The sequence below is a fragment of the Pseudopodoces humilis genome, chromosome 1 (genome assembly GCF_049639895.1).
Source record: "Pseudopodoces humilis isolate 2021_Gansu_Grassland_sample_001 chromosome 1, ASM4963989v1, whole genome shotgun sequence".
Classification (NCBI taxonomy): Eukaryota; Metazoa; Chordata; class Aves; order Passeriformes; family Paridae; genus Pseudopodoces; species Pseudopodoces humilis.
Window position 1 is genome coordinate 103,229,794 of NC_142200.1, and position 19,025 is coordinate 103,248,818.

The window sequence follows — 19,025 nt, forward strand, 5'->3', positions numbered from 1 at the left end:
AGTAAGATTAATAATCATCTGATTATGAAGGCTGTAAATTTTGCTGGATTTATGTTCTTTTCTCTGGGGAGGGGGGAAGATATTTTGTGAAAAATCATGTTTGACAGCATGATTAACTTCAAAAAACTATTTTTCAAGCACAAATCCTTCATAGTTAGATCTCAGAACAGAAATTAAGCTTCTTGCTGCATTGACTATTTACCTTACTTGGAATTTTCTGAGTTGTCTCTCATGTGAGGTCACCAGAGTCTGGGAGTACTTGTTTCTAAGGGCAGCACTTTAGAGTGGACAGCCAGTGTTTGCATTGATTGCCTGCCTTCTTGGAAGGCTGCATTGCTAGTGCAGGCCGGAGGTTATCTTTATCTCCTTTATAAAAGGAGATAACTTCCAGCCTGCACTACTTGCAGTAGTGCACATCTCCTTTATAAAAGGAAACGGAGAATTGCAGAATGTTCCTCTTCTAGGGGTTTTGGCTTCAGGAACAGGATGAGGATGTGAGGCAGGGGGTACCACTGCAGATAGACACATGCACTGTTATGAAGTAGTGGATATGACTTTGAGGAGCTGTGGTTATTTATGTCTTGGAACGGTGTTTCTATATTTGGTGTAAACTAACAGTGATGCAATGGAAGGGACCAGTCCCTTCTCCTCTATTGCAATTTTTCAGAGCCCTGACATAGAACTGGGTTAGGAAGAGATCCTGCTGAAGATAGAACCTATTTTGCTAACTAGAGTTCAGCTAAATTCTTCAACTATGGCTGCACAAGTGCTTGTGCTGACACAAGGAAGGGCTGGGAGCAAGCTGCTAGAGTTATGAGCAGGATTGTTGTGGCTTTTATTGGCAGCTTGCCATTGGTTTGAGGTAAAGCATCACTCTTAATCCTGCATAAATGCTTGCAGCTGCCAATGGATTTCTTGTACAATGGACTGAGCCTTTAGTGTCATGACTGAAGTAGAAATTCTGGATACTGCTGCTCTATGTCAAGAGAAGAATAGGCTCCCACCTTTGAGCTATAATGTAAAGCTGTACACTTAAAATGCAGTTATTGCTGTTTAAAGATTATTTAATCACCTGTTCAGTTGTAAAAACTGATGATGATCTCAGTTGTTCTTTGTTTTTTCTCCTCCCACAGATAAAATGAAGGATGGTATCATAGCTAAATTAGCAAATCAAGCTGCAGATTACTATGGTGATGCTTACAAACAGTGTCAATATAAAGATACTTTGCCCAAGGTAAGTAACTCATGGAAATAATATAGGATATGTTGTTATGGTGAATTACTGTTATTGTTTACAACACACTAAATGAAAGACTTAAAATATCTTTTCTCAAGCTGACATATTGGTGTTTTTAAGGGAAATGAACCTGTAATTTGAAGAACAGTAAAGAACTGAGGGGGCAAAAGTGTGTGGGGTTTTTTTAATAAGTAAGATCTTATTACATGAAGTGCATGTATTTGTAATGCATTTCATTAATATGAATTTGAAATGGTTAGGGTGTTATTTAGGGATGCATTCTTAGAACTTAATGCCTTACTAAATTTGTTTTCAAACTAACACTTTCTATTTGGGCTTCATTGGCTTCTTAGTCCCAGTGTTTCCATGTGAAATTTGCTCTCATGTTGAGTACAACGATGAATACAGAGATACTGTTCACATACCTGTTAGTGAAACACATGATTGGAAAGGCAGTGTGTGTCTTCTGTCCTTCTGCCTGCCTTTTCTTGCACTACCTCAAAACAATCTTGATACTTGTAAAATATCCCAATTTAATCTTGACTGTGTATTTGAATGCTGTTGATTTTGGAAGAGGTAGAAAGATCTTTCTCATGGTTCTTGAATGTTTCTCGCGTAGGTGATATGTTGTTCATGACTTTTGGCAGGTAGTGAGATCTAATAAAGCCATTGCTTTATCTTTTGTTGTTGTGTACCTTTCTAAGGTGTAGATGTGCTCCTCATTCCAGTTGCAAAGTAATCTGTCAAGTGATTATTTGAAAGAACGTGAGGTTTGCTGGTTAACACCAGCTCTGAGAACAGTTACATGTTTAGGAGTGTGACATCAAGGTTGATTGGAAGTGTCAAACTTCAGTTGCAAGGTCTTCCAGACAGCTTTGTCTCCCAAATTTACCCTTTTTAAAAAATTTTATTTTTTCATCTCTGGGGGAGCAGCAAGCTTGCACAAATGTGAAGAAGCAGGTCTTTGTATACTGAGGTCTTTAAAACATCACTCTGGTTTTCCAGTGCTCCTTGATTTAAGAAATAAAACAGTAAGGCCAAATCCTTGATCTAAGACCATGTCTGTACTGTGCGCTGCAGCGTAATGTTTTCTTCATGTCTTGGTTGGTACTCCTGCAAAGATAAGTGCATTTATGTAAAGTCTAAAAATGACTTTTAAGTTGCTTTCCATGTCAGTAGTTACTGGTCTTCCTTATTTCTTCTTTCCTTTCATAATTGTAGTTGCTTTCTTGATAGGCTTGCTGCTGTTTTAAGTGTAATTACTTTCTTTAATTAAAAAAACTATCAAACCAAAAAACCCCTAGAAGGCCTATCTTTCCACCCACCTCCTTTTCTTAAGAACACTGTCTTGGCTTTGTCTGGGGGTATTTGGGTGTGTTCTTGCAACATTCCTTTCTACTACATGCATGCATTTCTTATCTTTGAAGTAAATGTTGTGACTTCATGGCTTGAATTTAAACCATAGCTCATCTAAAATAATGGACACCAAGAGTTTTGCAACAGCAGATTAAAAAAAAATATTCAATCCATGCAAAGCCACATAATCTCTGACATTTACCTCTAATGTTTTAACCTATCTAAACCATTAATTGGGTGATTCTAATTTCCTTTTCTTCTTCCTTTTTCTTCCTGCATCCCATGTTGAATGTGGTGGTTAATGTGGTTGGACTTTCCCCTGGTCAGTATTTTTATTTCCAGGAGGTGTTTCCAGTTCTGGCTGCAAAGCACTGCATTATGCAGGCCAATGCAGAATATCATCAATCTATCCTGGCAAAACAACAGAAGAAATTTGGTGAAGAAATTGGGAGGTTACAGGTGAGTAACTGTCTTCTCTGAAAAATATGGAAAAGCTTTTAGTCCTGAAAAGCTGGGTTGGAGTTCTGAAAATCCAAATAACTAGGAATGGAATATATTCAGAAATTGTTGAGCATGTTTATCACATGAATTGAATTATTATCAGCTGCAAAGATGAAAGGCACCTCTCTAACTTTTGTGAAGATGTGTTTTAGTGATTTTTGGGCAATTTGATACTGCTTGACTTGTTAAATCTCTATCTTTACCTTTGCATAGGCTTCATATCTCAGTACAGCTATTATGACAGATTTGTTGATAAATTTTTCTACATAATTTTCCTTTCCTACATTAAAAATCCCCCAACGGTTAAAATTCTATGTGATGTGTGCCTGGTTCTTTTGTTGATATCCTGCTTTAAATCTGATTAATTTCTAAAAATTGTACAAAGAGTTCTCTTTTTAGTCTTTATAGTCCCACCCCCCCATATCTATATCTGGTTTCTAGAGGTTTTCAGCTGGAGATGTTGTAATGAATAAGGTCATCTCATATTTTAAGTACAGTAGAGAAAAAAAAATGGCTAAAATGAACTACTTCCTTCAAGTCCCTGGATCTTTTGGAAAATAAATATTTGAAATGCTGCTTCAACTGATTGTAAAGATCCATGTTTACTGTGTATCTACTGATATCAAGGAAATTAGACTGACTTATGTAAGACAATTGTGTTGGCATCTTGAAAGTTACCATTATGCATTTATCAACTTTGTGCAGGATGGAACTTGAAACTTCTTTTTGTATGCTCATCTGCTTTCTTAAGATTATATCAAAGGGAGAAAGAATTTATTATTTTAACTGTATTTTAATTTTTTTTTAGCATGCAGCAGATTTGGTGAAAACGGTGGCATCTCGCTATGATGAATATATAAATGTTAAAGATCTGGTTGACAAAATCAACCGTGCACTTGCAGCTGCCAAAAAAGACAATGACTTCATTTACCATGACCGGGTTCCTGACCTGAAAGATTTGGAGTCCATTGGAAAAGCCAGTCTTGTGAAGTCTACTCCAGTTGTTGTTCCACTCAGTCAGAAATTCACTGGTAAGCAAAGTTTGTGGAGTGCGCAGGGTAATTGTTACCTTGTGAAACACATGGTCAACAAAGTTCATTTGTACCATGAAAAAACAAACATTTGCTTTCTGCATTCCATTAAGGGTACAGCTGTGTTTTTGAAACCGCTGTTTTTCTCCTCCAGTTTGTTGTTGTTCTTGATAAGTGTAATAAAGCACAGGTTAAAAAATTCTTACCTGAAGTGTACAATTCTCGTACAGATCTTCCTAAGATTTTCTTAGGAATTGTATTTTCTATATTAAATTTTTTAATATGTTTTTAATTTCAGAAGGAAAAGTTCTATTGGGGACAGTACTAAGTAATACAATATTAGCTAACCTTGTTTCTGGTCTGCCATGAAGTTGAAAAGTTTCAGTTTGTTGGCTCTACAGATGAGTTGTGAAAAAATTCTCTCTTAGCTTTCTCCTATTTTTCTTTTAATGAAACAAAATTAGAAATGAAGCCTTAAGACAAATCTGATTTGTAACCCTACAATTGGTGTAAATATATTGTCTTCAAATTATTTCAAATTCAATTCAGCCTTAAAAACTGAAATCTAAAGGCCTTTAAAAATAGATTTTTTGTTTTTAAGACATCTTAGGGGAGTAGGAGGAGAGTATCTTAAAATGTTTAGGTCAGTCTCTGTAGTACAACCTGTAAAAAAAGCTGTGAAGATGTTTGTGCTCTTACTTTCATAATACAGCTTGTGATTTATACTACTTTAATTGCAGACCTGTTTGAGAAGATGGTTCCATTGCAAGTGCAGCAGTCTGTGAGTGTTTATAACCAGAGGAAGGCAGATCTGGTAAACAGGTCAATAGCCCAGATGAGAGAAGCCACAAATCTGGCAAATGGGTAAATATGGCTTCTTGTGAAGTTTCTCAAGAGGGGTTGTGCATGGCCTTACAGCCTGCAGATATCCGCATTATAGCAGTGTTTTTTCGTTATTGTATGGTAGGCTGGCAAACTTAAACCACAACAGGGGGATTTAGAACTACTTTTCTGTAGGTGTTAAATCTAAAAGGTTATTAGAAAGAAGTAACGTTTATTTTTCTTCTATTTTTCCTCATTTTTTTAGGAGTCAAACACTTGCTCAGAAAAAGTTCCAATAGGATTTTCATATTCCAATGGTCATTTAAAAAAGAATTCTTTAAAATAAATAGTTACTAAAAAATGGTACCAAGCTGAGAGATAGCAATGTAATTAAGGCAGTTGTTTCTTTTGTCTACAAGTCACTACCTAAAATGCTTACTATGTTTTGTAAGTGCTAAAAGACTAGCATTTCTTTGGCTTTCTAAGAGCTTTGAAATGTATTTTTAGCGAGGTATATGTTTGAAATTGCAGCCTAGGTATACATTACACTTCACTTCCATTATAATTGACCGTGTGATTCTTTGTTTAGATAGCAGTGTTATTTTCAGGATAAAAATTGTTTATTTAACATGTTGACTTTTTCAGTGTGTTGGCTTCCCTCAATCTTCCTGCTGCTATCGAAGACGTATCTGGTGACACTGTTCCTCAGTCCATTTTGAACAAGTCCAAGTCTGTGATTGAGCAGGGGGGAATTCAAACTGTTGATCAGCTGATCAAAGATCTGCCTGAACTGCTGCAAAGAAATAAAGAAATTCTAGATGAAGTAAGCCCAAAACCCACTACACTAAATCATTCTTAAAATACATCTGCACTGGATGCTTCACTTTAAATGACAATAGAAGAAGTGCACAATTATTCAAATGCTTATAACTTTAATAGTACTTTCAAAATATACTATTTAAGTGTTCAGCCCATACAAAAAATGTGCTGTCACATGTGGATGTTTCCTTACTAATATTTTCTTTTTAAAAAGGTTGGTGGAGAGGGGGAAGTATTGGAAAAACATTCTAAAGAAGCTTGAGTGATTTGTCCCTTTTATGCCTACCTTTTATTTGTCAAATTATATTTTAAAAGAATGTAGAGGCAGTTTTTGTTTTCTGCACTAGCTGCATATTTTGAAGCTATTTTATGTTTAAAACAGGTCATAATGCATGTAACGTTTAACTCTTACAGTCTCTGAGATTATTAGATGAAGAAGAAGCTACAGACAATGACCTGCGAACAAAATTCAAAGAACGTTGGCAGAGAACACCATCCAATGAACTCTACAAGCCTCTGAGGGCAGGTAAAGTTCATGTTCCATGCTTTGCATTCTGAAGATGCCCATAGTGTAAATTAAAGTAGTTTTCAGTGCTCTGATATTATCTATAAATACACAAATTTCAATTTGAGGCAGGTTGTGCCAGAATATCCTGACTGCTGTCTGCACTGTTATTTGGAGCTGAAAAAGGATGTGACAGCAGGGAATTTGCTGCTCCTTTTGCACCTTTGGTGTGTATGTGCATGTTGCATATAGGTAAAGCCTTGTAAAATCAGGGCTGTGTTACCTTTGTAAAATCATGGCTCAGGCCTGTTACTTAGGCTGAGTAGAGGGGAACTGTGGGAGAGTGACTCAGCTGGAATAGGGGTAGAGAGACGTGAGAGACATGAGAGACGTGCTGTGTGACTGCCACATGTCCACATTGTGGTGTATGGTGGTTGGTTGACTTGGGCTTGTTGTGCCGTAAAACTAGGTAAACTGATAATGGCTTAAAAAGGCTGGGTTTTTGGCAATAAAGAGCACTCCTTTGCACCTGCCTGGGGACTCTGAGTCACTTTGTTTCATACACATGCATGCTAAAGATTGAGAAAGCAAATGAAATGAAAAGTGCCTGCCCTCCTAAGGATCTGGTTTCAACTGCCTCTTAAATACTACAGTGTATTTTTCCATCAGTGTGTTGTCTCTTTAATTCGATGTTATGTTGGGTTTCTTTTACCAGCAGTTAGGTCAAACTACTTAGGACCATCACTATAGCATGTTTTCTGTGTGCCTAATATGTGGTGGTTTTTGAAGCTAACAAGGGACTGATACCACTGACTTGGTCTTGCAGAGTTAGAGATCTGAATCTGCAGGGTAGCTCAAACCAGGGTTCATTCATATACCTTTGTATACTTCACTGGAAAATTAATATAGGTGCCTAGTTCATGCACTTTTTAAAACATAATTCAGAAGCTTAAGTTTTATATAAAAGTCTTACGCATTAAGCAGGCTTATAAAAAGGTATAATGACTTGCTGAAAAGCACAAAAATGGCTCAGGTGCAAGATTGGATGAAACAAGTTTTGAAATTATATAAACTCTCTTTTTATCCTCTTGCCCCCAGAGGGAGCCAATTACCATAATATTTTGAATAAAGCTATGCAAGCAGATGGGCAGGTGAAGGAGCGCTATCAGACTCACCGGGATACGATTGCACTTCTGTGTAAGCCAGAGGCAGAACTCAACGCAGCCATTCCTTCTGCCAACCCAGCAAAAACACTACAGGGAAATGAGGTAAAGCAGTGAAATATGTTTCTGTTTTGAATAGAAGTGCTGTTTGTCTAACAAAGTAAACTTGCATGAGTTGGTAAGAAAGCTGCTTCTTAGCTGCTCTTGTTTCTGTCTCAGTTGATACATAAGGTAGCTAAAGGAGGAAAAGAAGTTGCCTTCATGTTTAAAATCTTCTTGAGCATAGTTTGTTGCATTTAATGTGAACAAAGTCACCATGGACAGCAATACTGGTTGACCATTATAAAAGGAGCAATGAATATTTTTGTTATGTAGGGAAGTGGGATGTAGTGCACAGTTTCTTGGGACAACATAAGACATGGCTCAGTATTTTAAAGGATTAGGCAGTTACACCAGTTTGCTTTACAATAAGTTAATGGCTCATCTACAGCAATATTATTATTTTTCTCAGTAATGATTTGAAGCCAGTGTTTTTTGCTGCTATCTTAGAATGTCCTATTGGAAGGTATCTGATCAACTTAAGAAAACGCAAACATTTTACACTAATTCAGTCTTATTAGCAAAAGGAAATCTTTAGAAGGGAATATAGATTGAGAAATGCTAGATCTTTTTTTGGGTCACATTTTGTCCTAGTTTCTCACCTTTAACACATTCATAAGCAAATACTCATGCAGAAATACTGCCAGCATCAGTGAGGAGTGTAAGATGGAAACAAGTTATTAATAGGTTATACTTCTCCAGTAGTTTCTCTAAACCTGTTAACTTAGGACATTTATATTGCCTAGGTTGTTAATGTCTTAAGAACTTTGCTGACCAGTCTGGATGAAGTTAAGAAGGAGAGAGAACAACTGGAAAACGACCTGAAATCTGTAAATTTTGACATGACAAGCAAATTCCTGACTGCACTTGCGCAGGATGGTGCTATAAATGAGGAGGCTATTTCTGTGACTGAATTGGACAGAATTTATGGAAGTTACACACAGAAAGTGCAGGAGTCCCTAAAAAAGCAGGAAGAACTTCTCAAAAACATTCAGGTACGACACTTGGCATGTTTTCGTTTCCCCTAAACTAGGAGTGACGATACTTCTACCTAGTACTTTAGTACTTTAGAGGTCTCACTTCACTTTCTAGTCTGTCTTGCTTTTCATTCTGTCATATGTTAGTTGATACTTTTTTATGCCTTGATCACTGAAAAATACAGAGATGTCTTTGTGTTCGCTAGAAAGAAATGGAAATGTTTAGCAGGCTCTCCCTACAGCTCTACAAGTGTAAATTCTCTTGGACGTTTTCTTGGCACAATTCTGCAGATAGTTTTGTCCTTGAAAGAAACTTACGTGGTGTGTTAAAAAGTTTTTGGGTTTGTTTCATTTTTTTCCCCTCACTCCATTTAATTCTTTCTGGGATAACAGGAGACTGTCTTTACTCTCTATTAGAAGACATTTTGGGTCTCTGAAGTACAGCTTGGTTTATTCATAATTGCTCTTGAGAATTTATGGTTGACTTCCAGTATGTGCAGAGCTCGTTGAAGTAAAACTTAATAGCATTTCCCAAAGTTTATTTATAAATTCAGTCTTAATTCATCAGAGACAGTTACCTGAACCATCTGGCAAAAGAGGAAGTCTTAGTGCTTGAAGAAAGGACAATGGCAGCTTGAGTAATGATGAAGACATTTTTTCCAGTAGGAAAAAAAAATTGTTAAATTACCAAATACACCATGTTTAGCAAGGATTTTATATTTGGATATTTTTAGCACAATATATTTAAAGAATCTTGATGGGTATTACTTTAATGTTTCAATGTCCTGGAGTTCAAGTTTGTTGGCTTCTGACAGTTGAAACAGTCTTTTTAAGTTTGCTTGTTTATTTTCCTGAAAGAAATGAGATGTAAATAGGTGATCCTTCTGTAAGTTTTCCTCTTCCCTGTCCTTTTAATAGCTTGCCAATGTCAACCAAATTTGAAGTAATGCTTCTTAAAAATACTGACTTTCAGTATGATTGTATGAATATCAATGGAAGTTAGTACAGGAGATAGCCTAATTAGTATAGCCTTGAAAGACAGTCTGCAGGATGAGCTTGAGAATTATTAGAGGCAGCCCACAACAGAAAAGGTAATTGTCTGATGATAGCTACTACCAGTGAGTTAACATATGTATTGTTCTGAAATATGCATTATAATAGTCACTGTGCTTGGCAGGTAGCAAGGATGGAAGTCCAGTGTGGATGGGAGATGAGGAAAAGCAGGTATTGGGGATAACAGAAGCAATGAGTAAGAGGAAAAAGAAAACAAAACATTCAGAATCTTGCATGGAACTAGCTTGTATTATTTGCACTGTTTATTTGTTCTCTTCTTTTAAGAATGCGTATCAGGATTTTTCCAAGATGAAACAATCAAACAACGAATCTAATTTAAGAGAAGAAGTCTTGAAGAACTTAGCTGTAGCAAATGACAACTTTGTGGAACTTGTAGCCAATTTAAAAGAAGGCACAAAGGTATGGTAATGCTTAAGGGATTGAAAGGACGTTTTTTATGTATACAATGAGATGTGAACCAAAAATCACAATAAACTTTGGAGACATGATAGCTGACAGGTGCATTTTTGAGGATTTTACTGCTGAAGTGAGGACAGTGAGTTGCTTGAATTTTGATTGTTTCAAGAGTTGTGAAATACTTCTTTGTTCTTATCGGAAAAGTAAGCTTTTCTGAACAATAGGATAAGCTATTAATTACAGCGGAATAAATGAACCTGAAGCACCCAGATGAGCCATTTTATCTGAGAAATTCTTTCATCTGTTTTCCCATGGTATTTAATCACCTTACAAAATTGGTGTTTTAAATGTTGTTACTGCAAACATGAGAAATAATGAGAGCTCTATTTAGTTTGCTTTTTTTCATCTAGACTTCTGGAAGGTGTCTTATGGCTTCTGCGCTAAGTACTTTTGCTCGTTTATTGATAGCTCATTAGACAAAGAAAACAGAGCTTCTGAGATATCTGTTCAAATGAAATGCATGGTATTGAGAGTAATAAAATTAAAAATAAACAATTATCCTTTACAGAAATAAATAGTTCATCACCAGAAGTGATATAATTTTGCTCTGGTTTTAATACATTTTTTTAGTTATCCTAAACTATTTTTATATCCTACACCCAAACACCCACAGTCACACACACACCCACACCCATAAAATTCGATGATATTACAAGGATGGGCAGCAACAGCTGACTAATTTTGGTTTTGAAAAGCATAATAGAATGTACTAGCAAACTTTATTGGAATGGCAGGTTCTGGGCTCTGTAATAATACAACACTTATAACTGGATCAATATGTAGAAGTATGCCAGCCTGGAGTCTGAATGTATTGTTTGAGCATATTGTGTTTTTATTTTTCTTTACTAGTTTTACAATGAGCTGACAGAAATCCTGCTGAAATTCCAGAACAAATGCAGTGACATTATCTTTGCTCGCAAGACTGAAAGAGATGAGCTGCTCAAGTAAGATTTCAATGTTTTGTTTAAGCATTGCAAAAACATTAAAGTATTTATCAGAAATTTATCACTGGGGACATGTTTATTGTGGTACTTGTTGAAATGAGAAAGGAAGAATAGGTGTGCTAAGCCTATCACTTACTTTCTTTAATCCTAGTCCTACTCTCCTCTCTCCTAGGAAAGTGATTAGAGAAATAAATGGAAAAATCTACTTTCAAGTCTGCTCTACTGTTCCTTTGTGCAGTTCAGCACAAATCTGTTTCGTGTTATGATTTTACTCTCTAGTCTTTTTGGCATGCATTTGTTAGTAATTTTATTTTGTTTTGTTCTTTCCTTTGAGGAACTTCTGATTTCTGCACCCTGGTCCTGCTGTCAGTTTAGTTTGAGAAATCAGATGCTTCATCATATGATTTCCTTACATGTGTTCAGTGTGATGTGGGGAAAAGCATCAGTATTCTACTTCTGCCCTGTAGTCTGCTCTAGTCTCATAATTCATCATTGCTTAGATATGTGGATTGGTTTCAATGCTGGGGAGAGAAGAAGCTTTTGTCCTTCATGTGAGGAGGAGTGTTTGATGTTGTCATTGTCCCCTATGTGAGATCAGACCTATGTTTCAGGTGCCATTTTTAGGCTCTTCCCTTTAAGAGGAAAGCATAATTGAAATTTGCCATTTAATCAGTGTTCTTTAGCAAAGCACATAGCCTTTTATAAGAAAGGACTTGTTGGTACTAAAATTTTGGTTGGCGAAACTGCAATTCTTCTGTGTACTTGTCATCTTAGAAATGCCTTGCTCAACCCTCAATTTTTATCTTTTCTAACTTGATCCTTTGTAGAATTGTTCTTTTTCATTTGGGCTCTGTGCTTGTAAACAAAGTCTGAGTAACAGCCCCTTCTGCCTTTTATTTGGCTTCCTACATGCATGTAGTTTGGAAGTTGTTAGGCTGCCTAACCAAGGCAGAGGTCTGATTATCTCACATCTCTTTGTTTACATTCAGTATTAAGGCTGTAGGGTTAGTGTTGATAGAACATTCTACTGAGTCTTGCTGTGCTCTTTTACTGTTTTGGCTAATGCTGTGATCTATACCCAGTACTGAGTTAGAACATAAAGACATTATTAGAAAATAAATGTAACAGTTAATCAGAGAGTTGGCTAGAGAATGGTTTCCGTGGAAGTGATTTAGACTCCAAATTTAGTTTGAGCTAGCTCAGTGATCATGCTTTAAATATTACTCTACTGCATCTTTTTATGTTAACTTGCTGCTGTGTATAACAAACAATTCTTAAACTAAGCTGCATGTTTGTTCTTTTGTTTTTACTAGAGATTTGCAGCAAAGCATTGCTAGGGAGCCCAGCGCTCCTTCCATTCCTCTGCCTACGTATCAGACCACACCAGCAGCAGGAAATAAGCCAGCTGCATCGCCCACTCCCACTCCAGCCCCAAGAACCATGGTGGTAAATACATGCTACAGAATTAGTGGATTGAAAATACTGGGTCTGTACTTGAGAACTCTAAACCGATCTGTAATTTGTGTGTATCACTCCTTAAAATACTGGTGTAGTTGGAAATGTGTTGAAGTGAAATAGAAGGCAGAATATATTAAAAGCTTTGTGCCTTTTAGATGCTTTGCATTATCTGTATAGACAAAATATAGAATGTCTGTTTAAAATGAAAATAAAAGTCAGTTAATCATAAAACCACAGCTTTTGATTCCAAGACTTCGATAAAGAACCTCCTGCTTAATTCACTTTCTCTTATTAGGGGACTAAACCGCAGCCACCAGCACGGCCACCACCACCAGTGATTTCTGCAGCAAGTAGTTCTTCTTCTGCATTAGCACCCTCTGGATCTGCTGCAGCTCCTGCTGCTGCTCCAGCTCCTACTCCAGGAGCCAGTGCACCTGCAGCAAGCACTGCACCTTCACAGGCACAGGGACCACCTTATCCAACTTATCCCGGTTACCCAGGGTAAGTTAGGGGGGAACTTATGCAGTTTTTTGTTATCCTGTTACTTAGAAGCACTTTTTCTTGTGTGTGACATTTTAACATTAGTTACTATTAAAGTTGAAGATGTGTTTGCTGTTTGAGGCAAGGAGTTTTTTTGTTTGTTAGTTTGTGGATTGGTTGCTTGAGGTTTTTTCTTTGGTTGGGTTGGGTGTGTTTTTTGTTTTTTGTTAGTTTTAATCGTGTAACTCTTGTAGGAATCATTTTCTTGTACCTTTTGTGGGCAGGTTCATTTTAAGTGTTTACAGTTCATCTTCTTTAAAGGAGAAGGAAAATAGGATTGCATTTCCTTAACTGTGGTTTGTTGATTATTGCCAACACTTGCATAATCATTTGGTGATGTTTATCTCAAAACTGCTGGCATATCTCATTTTTCAAGTCTTCAGTATGATACTAAGATAATGAGAAATACAGAGAAAATTCCAGTTGAGTGTAGTGTATTTTCTTCTGATACTTTTTTTCATCTTCTGGTGTCATCACACAGAATCGAAGGCAGCTGGCTCTCTTTTGGTAGCAGGCTCAGTAAATGTTGAAATATGCACAGTGTTATTAAACATTTGAGAATCAACTGAGATCAGTTCTAGTTCCAGCAAGTTGCCTTTACTCCACCTTCTGTCTGCATTTCTGTTCTACACACTGTAATAGTTTTCATGTTTGCTTCTTGAAAGTTACCACATTTCCTGCTGCACTTGAAGCAAAATGAAAGGAAAGCATTTGTGGAGATTGCGTGTTTGTTTGTATCTATTAATGAGTTGTTTTTGCAAATTACCATCATTGATGTTTTTCAACTCAGGTATGCTCTTTTTTTTTTCTCTCCCACGCAGGTATTGCCAGATGCCAATGCCAATGGGCTATAATCCATACATGTATGGTCAGTATAATCTGCCATATGCACCCTCACCTGTATATCAAACTCCTGGACAACCACCATATCCACCACCTCAACAACCTGGATACCCTTTTCCTCAACAGCCTTATTACCATCAGCAATAATGTCTCTGCAAAGAAGCTCTGCTTATTAAAATTTGGGAGAAATTGGCAATAAGTGTACTAAAACTTCTAGCTTCCGTTAGTGTACCATACTGAACTGTATGCAGCTGTAACTCCTGTCTCTTGTTAACTGCTCCAAAATGTCTAGATCAGTTTTTATGACACTAAGCTCTTTGAAAGATCTACTGCAGTGGTTTAGACCATAGACTAATGCCAGAATTCGAGCCTAATTCAGCGGTCTGAAGCGGTACACTACATTCTTGTTAGACCAAAAGATTTGTTTGCAAAAATCTTGTAAGTAACAAATAGGTTCAGATGAGAAAAACAAAGCAGTGTGTGCACTGGGTGTGATATATTCTACAGAACCATATAGCATTTCCTTCTATTCTCTATTAGTTTGTATTTTTTTTAGTTTAGTTAAAATATGCTATTTTGTCTAATAATCAAGGCCTTGTAAATCATCAGTAAAAAGAAATAAATTACTTAAGATGGTTTAAGCACTTGGCATTCTCATTACCATAAAAATGTGTTTTGTGTGTTTGTAGATTGTTTCATTTGTCCCTTGACTTTCATAACATAAAGAAGTTTTCAAGGGTTTAGCCTTACAAGTGAATTTCCACCCCTTTTCCTTGATTCTGTATTTTTGTGACAGAATCCATAATTAACCCTGTAAGTGTTGGTAGATGAAGTCTTACAGGTAGAGTTTTCCTATAACTTTGACATGTACTGGACTGAAATACATTTATTACCATTTTAAAAGAATGGTTACTGTCATCTGTCGGATACTATGTAAAAGAAGGGAGGTAAAGGTCCTCTTACAGGACCAGTGAGTAGTTGTTCTAACTTGTGTTTTCCAAAGAAATGGTGGTGGGAAATGTGTTATGGCTCAAAATAGGGCAACTATTGATTGCTGGAGCTTTGCAGTTTGTTTTTTAAATGATTGCTTTTTTTTCCTTGAAAACATAACATTGATGTATTCCCTCAGGGAGCTTGTTATCGAAGTGGAAAAACTTTTTTTGGGGGGTGGGGAAAAAGACCTTGTAGATTAAAGCACATTGAATGTTTACTTTTGGATCCATCATCTCAAGGGATAAATAACCTTGCACTGCATTTTACATAAGATAGTGAAGAATCTAAGTTTGGGGTTAATGGCTTCTACCAAATATTTGATAACCGTTTTTCAGCCTTTTCTTTTTCCAACAGGCTTGTCTAATGAGGGACTCTCCTTTCATTTAGCCCTTGATCAGAGTTGGTTCTGTGGGACGGTTAATTTTCTGAATGCTTCATACAAAACGTTCTGGCCTTATAGAATAACTATCACAGTACCTGTGTTACTAAAAGTTACTCCTTTGTTTTTCTATTAAAGTGCCTGATTAAGATATCGAGGTATATTTTAGTGTAGGTGTTTAGAGGTGCCAGTTATTGTAGCATCTGGGTGGAAACCTCACTGGATCATGAATATTCTTCCTTGTAAAGAAAGCAGCATTTGTATTCATAGGAACTCCTTTCTGTCTCAAGTTCCTCTTGCTGTGTGATCATCTTGATTACTGTATCAAGACTCCTTGTCTTTAATACTTGCTAACCCCCGTTGAAAATGCAGATCAAAAGGTAGAAATAAGCACCCCGTATAGAACTTATTGAGAACCTAATTCTAAACAAATTTATTAATCTGTAGAAGCTCAGTGACGTGGGGAACATGATGGAGTAAGGGAATACAGCACCGTAGATGAAACCGCTGCACAAAGACTGGTGCTTTGCATTTCTTTTTAAATATTGCTGAATGGGGTAGCACAGAAACCTCTTCATATTTTTTTCCCTGATGAGAAGACATGAGGCAAGCGAGGACAATGAGAAAAAGCTAGGAAGATAATTGTTTGGAAACAGCAATCAGAACCTGATTTTATTCTAACTGAAAAAAACCAGTAGTTTTCCACTAATTTCACTGTGTCAATGTGAGCAAGTGCAAGTCTAATGCAACTTTTTAAATTCTAAATTTTTAGTATGCCATGGGCTGTAGGTTTTCAGTTCACACATTAGATGCATTTGAGCTGTTGTGTAAGTTTGTTTCTAGTGCCTCAATTGATAAAACTTATTTTCATGCTGTATAAAAAAAGTCATTTGTTCCAGCATAAAGATTCTTAGAACTGAAATTTCCTCTTTAAAATTTCATAGATCTGGAATTACTGTCAAAACATTTTTTCCAGTTGTGTTTCTGCTTGCTTTAGTCTATTATTTGAATATGTATAGAAATCTATGCATTATGTTCAGTTTTTCTCTTTTTTTTTTCCTAAAGAGAACAGAAAAATCCAGAGACATGTTATGTATCGGCTTTTAAGCATGCAGTTGTCATGACTTCGGTTGAAATGTTACCTTGTTCTTCTATAGTTTATTAAAAAAAAACAGTTAGAAAACCTGATTTCATGGTGTTTCTCTTGAGTCCTTTGGGTTCAGACAAGCGTTCTTTTGGAAAGGATGGGAACAAGTAATGGGCTCCCAAGAACGTTTGTGCTGTGGTGAAGGTGTATCAGCTACAGCTGCTCTGTAATAACAGCCACGTTCAGATCCTGGTAGTTGAGTTTATTTTCAGAGCTGATGCAGTGTATTTCCCTCTGTTTATATGAGGAGGAAATGATTAAGGTTGATTTATTGGTTCTGTGCCTTCAAAACTTGTATTCCAAATTTGTTTTTGTGAACTCGTGTTCCGGCTGGCTTACACGAGACTCCCAGCATCATGGGTATTAAAGCATGGGTTGCAAGAAAAGGGGTTGTAAGGGCAGCTAATAACAGCAGATAAACAGTCCCCTTGGGCACTCCAAGAAGTCAATTTCTTTATAATTTTTTTTTTTAAGGCTTAATAATGCCATGCTTGTTTCAATTGCTGTGTGGAGGGAAAAGATTACAACCATGTCCTTTCAGAGATTTTGAAGTCAAGCATTTATTTCATCTTGCATAAAAGCTTTCAATGCAATTAGTGAGAAAAGCAAGTTTTAGGAAGCAAGGTAATAGCAGATCATCAGTGAAATACCAGACTGTAGCAGGACTAGCAGGTCTTTGCTCAATTTTTTTTTTTCTTTATTAACGTGGTTTCAACCCATACAGAAAAAGGGTCTTCTCTCCTGACCACTAATGTGACACTGCCAGCTAATGGTGATTCTTTCACCATCATCCCATTGTTTTGACTGCTTTTTAGAGCTGATTTGTGAGATTCAGTTTGAATTAGACTGAATGGAGTCCTTTGCTATTTCAAAGTACCTTGAGGCAATATTTGAACCTTGACATACTCTTAACAACCTCACCCATTGTCAGGTAGTTGAAAATCACAAGGAAATCCTTTGGAAAACATTTTTTTTCTCTGCATTACCTGAGAGATGTGCTTGCTTGTTACTAAAATGTGTTCAGTTCTGAAATTACTTGCATCTCAGAAGCTGTTTTTTGGCATGTATTTATCCTGGTAGAACATTAAAATAGACTAAGCTGAGCAATTGTGGGTTTGAGTTTTGGTTGTATACTACTGAGTGAAACTGCCTGAATTTTCAAGAGTTCACTATGTATAGTTTAAAATAAATTATTTGGAAAGTTTCAGTGCCTGAAAAGATGAGCTATTACAGCACAGCAATACTCAAAATTGCTTTTTTGTATTGTTTATGGGGGAAGGATTTGGGGTTCTTGCTACTTTTGACTAACATTACTCAATGTGCTAACTTTTTAGGTTTGCAATGACTTTTGAAAGGTATATTGGAAATGGTCAGTGTTTCTTTTTTTTAAAAAAAATTTTTCTGATTTTGACTCAAATTTGGAACTCTAGTAACTTCATGGCAAGGATGGAGTTACTGCTAATCTCAAGTTATGACTTTACCCTTGCATCTAATTCCCCTAATTTGAGTATAATAGTCCCTTGATGCCAGCAACTGTATCTCAGTTGTTATATTGTGCTTTTTTTTTTCTTCCCCTGGGTTTTTTTTTTAATGCTTCTAAATCCTAGTGGGAGTCTGGCCACCAATTTTATTAACCAGGCTGTGAAGAAAAACTGTTCACTATCAAGCATGAAAAGGAAGAGGCAACTGCTATTGCAAAATCAGCACCAAGGCTTTGCCACAAATTGCTGCTTTTGGTCCCTTCAGTCCTTTCACCTTTATTCCATTTAGCAGTTCTTCATGGCACCACCTGTCTGCATTTGCGCTTCCCACTTAAAGCTCTCCTGGGTGCTGGAGTGCTGTTCTCAGTGCTGGTAAGCTGCTGGAGTGTTTGCTGGTGTGAAGGTAGCACATTTTTCCAGCCAAGTGCGGTGTGTTGTTGGGAAGGCAGAGCAGTGGAAGGGCCATTCCCAGTGGGCAGCTTGCCTGCAGTCCCTTTCTGTGGAGGCTGAGGTGGTGAGTGAGCACATGGGTACGGGCCTGGCAACCCAACTGGTCTCAGACTGTGCTCTTGGCACATATGCACATGACAGCTGACAGCGTCCAGGTGACAAAAGTGTGCTGAGACTTGGTTATGGCGTCGTTGTGGGCACTGGTGAGATTTATACCAAAACCAGATTTGACCTCAAGTGACCTTTCACTTAGAGTAACCTGTCTTGTGGCCTGAAGTAACCTGTATCCTAGAGTAACTTTTGTTGTGTGACCATGAGAACCTTTGCCATTGAGGACCATCTGTCCTTGGACCTCGAGTAACCTTTGATCTTGAGGACCCTCTATCTTGCGTCCTCAATTAACACTTGATCTTGAGGAACCTGTCACCTCAATTAACCTTTGCCTTGAAGTAAACTTTGACCTCATGTAACCTCTATCCACTGGCCTTGAGTAACACTTGAAATAAATTAACCTTGGCCCTATGACCTTGCAAACGCTTGTACCTTGAGAAATCTTTGTCCTGAAAGGACTTTTGACCCAGCATAACCTCTGTATTCTGGCCTCATACAACCTATGAACTCCAATAACCTTTCTCCTTGAGCAGCCCCTATCCCGTGCTCTCAATTAACTGCTGTCCTGTGACAGAGGCTGGACTAGCCTTATTCTGGAAGTCTGCCTTAGAAAGTAACCTTTGACATCAAGTAGTTTCT

General features: G+C 37.1%; 1 protein-coding gene across 2 annotated transcripts in view; it reads left to right on the forward strand.

Annotated features, from left to right (window-relative positions):
- The window catches only part of PDCD6IP (programmed cell death 6 interacting protein), a 30,366-nt gene extending 13,981 nt beyond the window's left edge, over positions 1-16,385 (forward strand). The window contains exons 6-18 of one of the 2 annotated variants that reach the window (XM_005519073.3): positions 1,134-1,234; positions 2,921-3,052; positions 3,903-4,125; positions 4,866-4,989; positions 5,593-5,770; positions 6,181-6,292; positions 7,370-7,539; positions 8,280-8,528; positions 9,849-9,983; positions 10,890-10,984; positions 12,298-12,430; positions 12,738-12,943; positions 13,804-16,385. In XM_005519073.3, the coding sequence (XP_005519130.1) occupies positions 1,134-1,234; positions 2,921-3,052; positions 3,903-4,125; positions 4,866-4,989; positions 5,593-5,770; positions 6,181-6,292; positions 7,370-7,539; positions 8,280-8,528; positions 9,849-9,983; positions 10,890-10,984; positions 12,298-12,430; positions 12,738-12,943; positions 13,804-13,972 (2,027 nt within the window). In that variant the 3' untranslated portion in view covers positions 13,973-16,385. The remainder of the gene's footprint in view (positions 1-1,133; positions 1,235-2,920; positions 3,053-3,902; positions 4,126-4,865; positions 4,990-5,592; positions 5,771-6,180; positions 6,293-7,369; positions 7,540-8,279; positions 8,529-9,848; positions 9,984-10,889; positions 10,985-12,297; positions 12,431-12,737; positions 12,944-13,803) is intronic. The other variant, XM_005519074.3, reaches the window with a different exon arrangement.
- The last annotated feature ends 2,640 nt before the right edge of the window (positions 16,386-19,025 follow it).